Source organism: Podarcis pityusensis (genome assembly GCF_964106645.2).
Source record: "Podarcis pityusensis genome assembly, chromosome: 7".
Classification (NCBI taxonomy): Eukaryota; Metazoa; Chordata; class Lepidosauria; order Squamata; family Lacertidae; genus Podarcis; species Podarcis pityusensis.
The window spans coordinates 56,317,751-56,329,773 of record NC_138031.1 but is presented as its reverse complement, the minus strand read 5'-3'; the positions used below and the strand labels follow the sequence as shown (position 1 = coordinate 56,329,773).

General features: G+C 36.8%; 1 protein-coding gene across 4 annotated transcripts in view; it reads right to left on the bottom strand.

The window, feature by feature from the left end:
• ZNF236 (zinc finger protein 236) overlaps positions 1-12,023 on the bottom strand; it is a 44,719-nt gene that overhangs the window by 18,625 nt on the left and 14,071 nt on the right. For all 4 annotated transcript variants that reach the window (XM_081014102.1, XM_081014105.1, XM_081014103.1 and 1 more), the window contains exons 9-16: positions 9,430-9,594; positions 8,256-8,469; positions 6,686-6,958; positions 5,341-5,544; positions 4,236-4,380; positions 2,860-3,120; positions 1,743-1,993; positions 1,181-1,282 (exon numbers count right to left, since the gene is read on the bottom strand). In XM_081014102.1, coding sequence (XP_080870228.1) covers positions 1,181-1,282; positions 1,743-1,993; positions 2,860-3,120; positions 4,236-4,380; positions 5,341-5,544; positions 6,686-6,958; positions 8,256-8,469; positions 9,430-9,594 — 1,615 coding nt within the window. The remainder of the gene's footprint in view (positions 1-1,180; positions 1,283-1,742; positions 1,994-2,859; positions 3,121-4,235; positions 4,381-5,340; positions 5,545-6,685; positions 6,959-8,255; positions 8,470-9,429; positions 9,595-12,023) is intronic.

The window sequence follows — 12,023 nt, the reverse complement described above, 5'->3', positions numbered from 1 at the left end:
CAACAACATCAAGCATACCATCTCAGGCCTACTTAATGGCTCATCTTCTAATCTTCTAACATAGTGTACGCCATCAAATGCCAGCAGTGCTCTTCAGCTGTCTATATTGGACAAATAGGCCAAACCTTACGCCAAAGGATAAATGGACATAAATCTGACATCCGTAATCACAAGACAAGAGAAATCAGAAGGAGAACACTTTAAAATTTATTTTAAAGAACTACAGTACTTGATGTTGGTCTCAATGTTCTTAGCAAGGTGTTCCTCAAATTCTTTTTTTAAGCATCCCTTACACTTGCACTTCTTTTGCCAAAGTTTATATTCCTTTTTGTTCTCATCATTTAGACAAGACTTCCATTTTTTGAAAGAAACCACCATGTATCACAACCACTGACTCCATTTCAGAACTATCTACCAGGCAATCTAGGGGATAGGTATATGTTCCTAATGATCAAATTGCCCACCGCCAGGATCCCTCCACCCCACCCCCCCAGAGAAATATCCTCAGCACAAGAGGATAGCTGCTCATCCCCCAAAGAATGAGTCCCTTCCTAAGGAGTTGTTTCCCTTTTTCTCAGAGTGATGTTCTCCTTCCCCAAGACCCTCCTTCTCCCTGACAGCAGGGGAACTATCATCATGGAAGGACAATGCAACTATAATATCAGACTTTCATTTTCCTATCTTCCGAGTAAAAAAACAACTAAGAACAATGAAGCACATAGGTAGACAAAGAGAGAGGGTCCATCAAGTTAAACACATGTTTCTATATAAACCTACCTGAGATTTAAAATTTCTGAATGGCTCCAGGAACATCAAATAACCTTCAAAGAATAGGAAATCTGTAGAGAGCATTCCAAGTAAAATAGAAATCTTGTACAATACAGATTTTAAACCATGCTTTGTCTAGCATTACTTAATACCTTACATTTCTATGAGATGAATACTTTATGATAAAAAAGAAAACTTTCCTAAATGAAAATAATTAAACCTGTAGTTTCACAAATTAGATTGGCTCTGAAACTCCACTCAATCAGTTTCACAAGCACCAACCTTTTTCTGTAGATGTGGCGACGTTCTGGAATTGCAGTCACTGTGCAGCTGAATGCTGTTGAAGCTTTCAAACATTGCAAAAGCATACTCATAGGTCACTTTGAAAAGTATTATTTAGACATTTACTAACCTTGTGATAATGCTTGCTGATCAAATGATTGCTGTGCTATAGTCTGCTGCTCAAACTGATTCATATTTTCTTGCAGTGCATGTTGGGATGTCACAAATCTATCTGGAAATGAAATGAAATGTGAAAAATGAACATAAGATTTTACTGCAGTCCATTAATTTTCAGCTTTGTATTCTTGTTATAAAAAAGCATGCCTAGGCACTCTGTTGTGGTACCTATAACCCAGGTTTAAGGTATCATTTAGCTTCTAGCTGTCACATCTGTTTCTAATACCAATCATGTTCACTGAACGAGCTGCAGCATGGGTCTAATGTGACTTTCTTTCTGCAATGAAAGGAAGGTTCACAGAAAGCCTGAAACTCATACTGAGTTGAGATTTGTCCCCAATAAATGATGCATTAATAAGACCATTCATATCACCACTCAGCTACTGCTGCAGCTTTGCACAGTAGACTCACACAAAAAAATCAGGTTCATTAAGCCTAATCACAACATTTAAGGACAGCTGCTAAACAAACTTCCCTAAACTGACTTATTTACCAATCTTTTCTACTACATTTACCTTCCTCTTGACCAAGTGATTGATCAGTCAACTGTGGCCTCAGTTCAGTTTCCTCCGAGTCCACAACCTGCTGCTGGTCCAAATCTAAAATAGTTTCTTGATCTGTTGTGACAGCTTCAGTTTGCTGCAGCTCTTCACTTTCAATCTCAACTTGCATTTGAGTAGAAACATGAATGCTCTGCTGATCTACTGTTGTATCATCAATTGAAGCAGCTTGCTGGTGCTGTTGCAGCTGCTGTGCAAGCTCATACCTGAAAGAGAAAGACGACAGTTCTACTGCACTAACAAAATATGAGGTTGACAGTAGGAGCGTCTTTTAACTGTGTATATCTAAAAAACCTCAGGATAACAGAATAACTTAGTTTGTATTTGACTACCTTCCTATCTTCCTTCAATCATAGCAAATTTCCATTCTGTTCACCTGCAACAAAATATTACTTACAAAATGGGCACCATGTTGCTGTCCAAACAGTGAGCTGCAAGGACAACTGGTGGCACTGACTCTGTTAGCTGAACATTGAGATGGGTCCCACACTACGTGGAGAAGTCCCAGACTCAACATAGCTACATTTTCCTACTCCACCACCCCCAAAAATACATCTGTTAAGGGTCCTCTGTGCCCCCAATATAAGATTGCAAAATAACACGACTGGAGACAGGACCAAGCACTGGACAAAGGGAGATGCTACAGCTGTCCAGCCTAGTGCTTCCCTACCCAGTGATAGGCCTTGAACATGTTTTTTAAAAGTAGTACCAATGTGTAACTGCTGGGGCCCTGACCCTTGCATGACCAAGCCAAATGCTGACACCATGCCAGCCCTAATCACTCATTCAGAAGTTGGCTAGAAATTCATTATTGGCATGTCAAGTCTGTTATTCTTCTTTGTTTTTTTTAATTTCTATACTGTTGTTGTTGCTATTTTGTTGTGTGGTTGTATATCCTTTCTATTATGTCTATTGAAAACTAATAAATATTATTGTTAAAAAAAAAAATTCATTATTGGCACACTGAGAAGACCCCTTAAAATTCCCAAACTGAAAAGGTTGGCTGCCCAAGCAGACAGTAGCAATACAAGATCAAGTGCTCGTAGAAAGCATACAGTTAAAACGCACGTACCTGTGAGTTTTCATGTGTTTTTTGCAGTTTAATGAGGTTTTGAACGTTTTCTGACAATATGGGCACATATATGGTCGAAGGTCATTATGGATGCCCATATGCCTCCTTAGACTCCCGCCAGTTGTGAAAGCCCCGTTGCATATTAGACACTTGAAAGCTTTTAATCCTGTGTGTGTTCGGATATGTGCTTTCAATACTCCAGCAGACACAAAGCCTCTTCCACACTGAGAACATTTGAATGGTTTCTCACCAGTATGTGATCTTAAAAAATAAATAAATGCCAAAGTGTGACGGAAGGAAGAGCAAATGTTCAAGTTCAAGATTATTAATGATCAGGTGGAAGAGGGGCGCTCATATAACTGTTCCCAAGTCAGCAAAACTGATTTGTAAGTATTTTATTATACGTTCACAGTAGGACCTACAACAAAATGCTGCTGAATGAAATGCTGCTGTTCCAAGTTTCAAGCCATTCCAACCCGCCTCCTCCGCCTTCCCCCACAAAGCATCAGCCAGCGTTTTGTGCCCACTGAACATGTTTGGTCCTCACTTAACTGTTTTGATGTCTCTTCTCTCCCTTACAGATTTTTTTCTGAAGGGTGTGTGCATGTGCACATGCTTCTGTAAAGCTCTGGGTTCCCCCAATCCTACTAGTATGTTCCTACTATGCGTAGATGGTGCCAATATAGCTGCATACAAATAAGCACTTGGAGAATGAGTTTGTTATTAGGATATAGTCATACTAAATTACATTATAACTGGGTTTTTTTAATATATAAACCTAAAAGTAATTATTTATTCTACAGCTATAATTATTTCCAGTTACAGGGTTGAACCCATAAATTTATTACTACCTAGCCCAAGTTATAAACATGATGCTGTACTTTTATAAATTATTTTATCATTACTGCTGATTGTTAAGGAAGAATCAGTCATTCAAAGGGAGTAGGGTGGAATAAGATAGGCATAATGCATCATGATTTGGGGGCATCTAAACTTAGGGGTGCTGAGCACCAGCATACAATAAAATTATATGATGCAATAATTACATTATTATACCATCTATTTATTTTAATATATTTATCTAATTTGGGTATACAGGGCACCTCACTCTTCGCAGGACAAAGTCAGCACTATTTAGGGAAGTGAAGATTCCCTCTTAATCTCACAAAGAAAAAAAATTACACTCTCCCGCAGATCTGAATTTTGTGCTTTCTAAACCTTAATGTTCTATGCCTTTGGAACAAAGGTGAAACAGCAAGCATATTGGCAGTATAGCAGCACGGGACAGATGTGAGAATACAGAGAAAGAACTGTTTCCTGTTCTTTAATTTTTAGAACATTCTCTCAGCCACCCACATCTTTGCTCTGGAATTTACCGTATATGCTGTTTAAGATGGCAAGACTTTTTATATGCTCTATGACAGTAATAACATTTATATGGCCTATCCGCTTCATTCACAAAATTATTATTGAAGTAATTTTGGAAGAACTGGCTATTTCTTGGGATTGGCTGGATAAGACCTGTATAGAGAAGGAAAGAAAAAGACGGATCAAACTGAGACAGTTTCAAATACTAAAACAATTGTAACACCTAACAGCAGCTGTTTTCAAATTGTCATGCTCTTAGCTTAAGAAACTGAGAAATGGACAAACCTCAGCCGCCCATAACTGCTTTGCTCTTCACATGAATGGTGAAGCATGTCAGGAACCACACTTCCTATGGTTAAGGGCTTCCAAAACAGCCAGAATACTGAAGCCATCTTTAAATCATGGCTTCGTGTTCTGGCTTGCTTAGAAGTAATTAACCATAATTCCCAGTCTGAATGCAATGAGAAGCTCTGGTTAACTGAGGCTTCCTGGCATGATTACATGTTTATAAGAAGGGAGGAGTAACATAGTTGCATGCAGGTGCCTGACCTTTGTACCTATCTCAGCATATTAAGCCAAGATCCTGATTGTCCAAATACAGCCATATTCTTGCTCCTAAATGAAAGACCTGGTAGTTATTTACACTATGCTATTTAAAATCTCAGGTGACCAACAGGCTGAGAACAATTATGCTGAAAATGTAGAATATTTCTTTGCTTGTATATCTTCCCTACATGAAATTTTAAAAACTACCACGTATCATCTTTCAACTTTTCACACAATTACAGGCATACGAATCTGATTTGTTCCATGAACCACATACTGAGCTTGTGTTATAAGTGTAATGCTGCAAGTCATGATAACTGCATTACTGCAGCAGACACTGTGCTCTATCCAAAATGTCTCTTTAACCGAATCAATGGCTCAGAGGACTACAAAGTAAGCTACATGCCTAATTACATAACAGCTTTCACAGTAATGACCATCAAAACGCAATAAACAAGCATTTTCCTCAGGCATCTCTTTGGTCAACTGGGAATCCTGGTATTTAGTTTTATTCTAAAAATAAATAGTAAGACTTTATGCAAGTAAAGCATACTGTGCACATTTTACCTAAATCCGTGATGAGTATAGGTTCTTGCAAAGGGATATCAGGTACTGGAACACTTGTCTTTCCTGTACGAAACTTTGCAGGTTTACGGTGATGCCGCATCTTTCTTAGTTCCGTGTGTTTAAAATGAGAGGCAATGTGTGTCTTTCTGTGACCAGAAGTTCGGAACTTTTTATCACAGTGTGGGCAAGCAAAAGGTCTAATACCTAAAAAAAGAATAGCGTATTATGTGTTTAATATTCTACAGCTTCGAAAGCAAGACAAAAGGGTAAATGTATTTCTTGACCTCATCTAGAAACTTTCCCCTTTACAGCCTCTATACATAATTCAGCATGTGAAATATGTCTGTGCGATAAAGTCTGTGCGAAATAAAGTCTGTGAGATAATGATGTCCTACCAGTGTAGGACACTGAGTTCATATGAAATATTTGGACTTGCACACTTCTTCCTGCTCCTCTTCCATGCTCCAAAACATTTACTACCCAATCCAGCTCTACCTAAACATAGCTAAATGAGATGAGTTACACCTGACCGTGGGTGGCAATACACATCCAAAAGCAACATAGTACAGCACTGGTAATATCCACATTTAAATAATATTGCACATGTTACAGGATGCTTATTCAAATCACATCTTAAAGTCAACTACTGTCCCAGTCAAACACTGACAAAAGTAAGTATAACCAATCTGTGGTGGAACACCAAAATTTCATCCATCCATCTGTCTTTCCAACACATGTTATCCATACATAAAGTCAATTTATAGTCCCAATTTTGTCATTTAAGGATCATGCATTATTGGGCTAATACATGTGAAACTTAAGGTGAAAATCGCTTGAGCATCAGTTACATATTACAGCCACAACCAATGAAGAGTTTTACTTTTATGGCATCTTAAGGACTAGTAAATTAGAGGATAAGCAAAAACAAAGTTCTGTTGTATTTTCTGCAAAAGAATAACATGGCAACTCTTCTGTAAAATATTATGAACAGTGCATGAAGGCAATGTGGGTTGAGTCAATACAATTTCACTGCCTCGCCCTGCTTTGGTTAAAATAGACATGCAGATGAAGCTCCAGACATTTTTTTTTTTTTTTTTACATTCCTTGCTAAAGTGAGAACTTGGCAAGATTTCAAACCTGGAAGTCGAAAATATTTGAAGTTTTTCATATTACTGATTAAAACTGTAAAAAAACAACAACAACTTGGGAAAAAATATTTTCAGATTCTTGCAAATTAATCAGATAAAATGTCCTGCATGTAAAAGGCACATAAGCAACTTTCAGTAACTTCCTATTCTTAAGGAAGTTCTCTCAGTATTACAAAAAGATAAATGTCACAGCTTACCTGTATGTAAGCGAATATGCACTTTTAAACTCCCTGAGGTAGAAAAGCTCTTCATACAGTACTGGCACTTAAAAGCCTTAATGCCAGTATGTGTTTTAATGTGTGCTGTGAGGGTGCTCTTCACAGCAAAGGCCCGGAAACACTGTGGACATTTGAATGGCTTTTCATGCGTGTGAATGCGGATGTGTCTCACTAGATCACTGGGCTTTTTAAATTCTTTAGAACAATATGGACAAATATGCCATCGTATTCCATTTTCCTCACGTATTGTACCTGAAATATAATTTTAGAGGAGATCACAGAAGTACATATTTTACAACTTGAAATACTATTAATACAACAGTCTCAGAAAGAGAAGTCAGAATTTGAAAAGGAGACTCAGTATTAAATTATGGTAAACAAAGTGAAGACATCTTCCATTTCCCTTTAGTCATGGCTCTTCTCAGATTTAAACAAAATTTTAAGTACAAGAAACTAGCTTTAATCATAACATTAGATTAAAATAAAGCAAAACAAGCAAGGGGAAATAAATGGAACTAGATTGGATACAGTGATCAACTGCCCTAAATAAATTCTATTGGGAAAATGTATTAATTAAGAGAAGATGTTTAATACATTTGGAAAGAGTAGAATATTCAGGTAGCACTGTTTTTTCATGGGTAAGATAGTTTGTTTAAGGTGTCATAACTCTCCTCAAAAGTGGCAAACGGAGGGGAATTGACTGAAGGGCATGTGTCCTGCACAGGTAAGATTTTCACAGTTCCATTAATATGCTTAGTTTTAGAGCGTAAGATGGAAATGGGAATTGGTTTTAGAAACTAAGGAAAGGTCTGGCCAGAGGACTAGCCTGTGATTTAATAACTACAAGGAATACAGTTTGACTAAGAGTTAAACAGTAAACACCTCTAAGAGATGTTTGGTGGAGTATTATATTTAGTTTACAATGGGGAGAAATGTGATTGTAGAATCTCTCGTTGCTAAAACTAGGGTATTATGCACTCCAGGTATCTTAAATATCCTGTCTGCTTAACCTAGATGCCTGAATGTCATACATTCCCTTCAATGTGAAGAGCACATTAAGAGTTATTTGTTCTGCACAGTGCAAGAATTAGCTAACCTTCTCATGGAAAAAAGGAGATTGGAATTTTCCTAGCCAGAAAGTTAGGGTGCCCAAGTCTTGGGAATACTGGGATTAGAGTCCTGTCTGGTTATGAGGAGTTAGTCCCTGGTACACACTGGAAGACCAAGAACCCAGAAAGTGATCAACTCACCCCTCCTGGACTTCTAGGAGAAGGGGACTAAGTTTACAAGACTGGTAAACTACACCCAACCTCATATTTTCACCCATCTAATCTTCTACCCGATTCTCCAAGAGGACAAGATATTGGCTCCAATGAGGAAGAAGAAATTGCATCCTAGTCCAATCCCCAGCCAAGTTGTCTTCAAAGAACCTGACTCCTAGTGAATTGAAAGGACCCAGTATCTGTTCCACAGGATGGTGACAAGAAGGAAAAATGGATGTGATAAACAGTAATAAATGGTATTGTATAGTGAACAATTTCATTATTACCAGGTAAAAACTGGGATTTTTTCTTCAGAACTCTTTTTTCCTTTTTCTCTACTTTTTCTGGATTTTCTTGCTCTTTAATTGGTTCTGGATTGCTAGTGTTGACTTGATTCTGAACTTCTGCATTTTCATCCTGACTTGAAGGAGTCTTGTTTTCACTGCAGTCTGCATTTGTTGAGACTGGGATTGAAGACAGCCCACTGTTTTCCAAGGCTTGCTAAGACAAACATAATGAATTAAACTAAGCGCATGATTCATAAATATGTGACCAACGGTTTTGGCAAGAATGCAATAAGTCAACTATACAAAGAATTATATTTTGACTACCTATTTTGAAGTCTTCAGATAACCTTTTTTTTTTTTTACTTGTGGGGGAAAAATCTGAAGTCAACAGTCACTTGTTATATTAGAAGCAATATTTAGAATCTAACAAATGCAGCACCCTCTCTTTCAGAAAATCAGAGCAGAACTCCTAACAATTTCAATCCATTACCCAATGGAATTTTGTTAAACTAGAGGAACATTCTCTGATTGCAAAAAGCTACAGCTCTACCAGGTTTAATTAGCACTGCTTTTTAAAAAGAAAAATTGTCATATAATGCCACTATTTCAAAAAAACAAAATTCCTACATTTACCTCTTTTTTTATTAAAGCTGACAGCTCTGGACACCGAAGAATGGAGAATGAAGCTCACTGGAAGAAGTACTTAGCAGTTGCTATTGCCAATCCCTCAAGAATGCTCAACACTAGGGACAGAGGAGTCTTGCATCAAGCAGTAATTTTCTATGTTTACCTCAGCTACTGGGAATCAAACACGGCAAACACTAGGGCAGAGATGGGAAGCCTTTCAGATGTTGTAGATCTACAATTCCCATTACCAGGTCATTGACCATGCTGGCTGGAACTGATGGGAGCTGAAATCTAACAACTGGAGGACCATCCACTCTTTTATTGCTGTGTTAGGATGAAAGCAGTCATGGACCACTCCCCATAGCCTAATGTATCTAGTACTCTTTTCTCCACATGTGACTCTTCTCAGCTCCCAGCAAAATCTAGCAGGGTGAAGTTAGAGGTGATTTGACGCAGTATAGGGAAGATAATTGTTTCCTACACCCCACCCAGCCTACAAAATTTTAGGAAAGAGTAGGTAGGGTTCCAAAATAGTTTTTTACCCTACCTGCAAAATGTCTCTGTTTATTCCCACAGCCATACTGAGTTGCTGACCAGGTTGCTGAGACTGATTATTTTCCACTGGCTCTGACAACTCAAGCAGTTGCTGAATGACGTCAGTTACAGACTGCTGACCTTGATGTCCTGCCACTGAAGTTACTGGATTTTCTGTCTGTTGACAAAAGAGATGTCGTCTTAAATGTACAAATGTCATTTGTAAAGGAATTAAACAATACAAAACATTTGGAATGTAACTGTTGTTGTTTCTTACAGGACTGGCCTACTTATGTATTGTACAGTAATCCCTATATTAAGAGCAAGTATTTCAAAAGTGTCATTCATGAATAGCATTCAGAAACAAATGAAAAACCAGTATGGATCATACAACAACCGAGTAAAATACTCCAACAAACTGTTATCAGTCAGAAATAGTTTAATAATAAATGAAAGTTTGTAAAATGCCCATAAGAGGGATGAAGCTTTGCATGATACTGATCTGGCTGTAACTTGTGTTAATGAAAGACATGAAATTAAGACTGTACAGATAACCTTGTTGTCTTAAAATCAAGCTATGGAGGCTCAACCATTTACTTTCTGGACATAAGCTGGGTCATTATGAAAAAGATTTCAAAAGTTCTAGTTCAACTACCACTATGAATATACTGATCAACTTCAAGCAGCTTGGGCTATCTAGAAAAATGCACATATGGTTCCCCCACTCCCAAAGGATGTACATTAATGAATAATGAGCCTTAATTTATTACCCTATGTAAACGTCAAGTCTGAAAGACCAGTTCATTTCTAACTACACAATATTTGGAATAATGAAAAAGTATGAAACAGAACTTGCAAGCCAAGAATTTCCAAGGTACTTCAACAATAACATCCTGCATTCATTTCTGTTGTGCATTCATATTAGCATGCTCTTCCCCTTTGGGAACCAATTTATCTGCCAACTGGTTAAATATTTGCAGAAAAAGTGCAAAATATAGAAATATATATAAAGTAACTATTAAAGAGGCAATAAGATATCAATTTACAGGTCTAATTTAAATTATAAAATTATCCTTCTGTAAGGGGACACACACACAAAAAAGGTCCAAGACTTTCAAAGAGGACAGATGCATCTATTTTGAACATCTGTTTTTTAAATATTTATCAATAAGAAGGGTGGATAAAAATCAATGATTTTTTTTTTTTTAAAAAATCAGATTTTTAAAATAAAATGTGTTGGGAGGAAAAAATCTTTCTAAAGATAGTTTTCTATTTAAGTTACATTATAGTCCAGAGGCTATTCATCCAGAAATAAGGATTTGTTTTAAGTTTTTCATGTGTGCTAAAACTCAGTTGAAGTTTTTTTAAAAAACAAAACCAAAAAATATTTAACCACATCAGTTAACAAACATGGATATATAAGCTATAATGTTATTGCTTTATTTAAATAGTTTAAATTGTAATTAAGGAAATGATTATTTTTCTCCTTCCAATAAAATACAGCAGAAAAGTTGTCCAAATATAAAGTTAACTTATTAAACCTCACAATAATTTCATAATTATCTATGTATTTCTAACAGTATAACCAAATCAGTTATTTTTTATATAACTGTAAAAACTACTCTAAAAATTTATTATTCCAAAAACGAAACCTTTCTCTGGTTGTAAATATTAAGATTATATCAACAAGAATGAGTCTTTCTGTAAAAAAAATGATTTAAATCAAGTCTTACTGACTAGTGATTTAAACTGTGATTTAAATCAATTTGATTTAAATCAAGTCCACCCTGTCAATAAGTATTAAAAAGCTAGCAACAGCAATGCTTTTCTACTTTCACACCAAGCACACTGGCCCCATTCCAGAGATGCTCTTATATAATCTTAGCTACTTTACATGAGCATCAACCTCTTATTCCACCACAATGCACACACCCAACATTCCTGAGGTCTGTGAGCCTTTTCCAGGATATGAGCCTTTGGTGGCAGGCCCTGTTCTGTGATGCTCCTTGCCAGTAGAGGTTCAGCAGAAGTTATCTGTCTTCGTTTAGATGTCTTTCAAAAGTTATATAGTTTAGACAGAACTTTGCAACATTTCTTTCTTTCTTTTTTTACTGACAAGTACTTATTGATGTTATTATGGCCTTGTTTACATGTTGTACGCCACCTTGCTATATTTTAATGAAAGTGTGGTATATACATTTTAAAGTAAATAAATAAAAAACAGCATATAATACTGGCTCTGACAGCATTAGCCACCTATTTAGGTTTGGATTCAGCCCCCTTCCATAAGGGAATCACCCTCATTGTGTGACTACATGCACCATGCAAGTGCACTCTCTGCGAACCCTGGCAATAGGATCATGACATTCTTTTCCCACTGAATTATCATCCCCCATTCTTGCAAGCTGAACAAAAATTACCCTTACAAATTATTAAAATAGGGTCCTAAGGTGGAAATGCACAGCATAAAGTTCTTTAAAGTCTCTTAAGTAGTTTGCAACATCTTTGAACTGTTTTACGGAGATGTAATAAACTCTGTAGCACAATCTGAAGATGTGGAAAATTTTGCAAGATATGTTTTATCATAACAATGCAACACAATTAAGT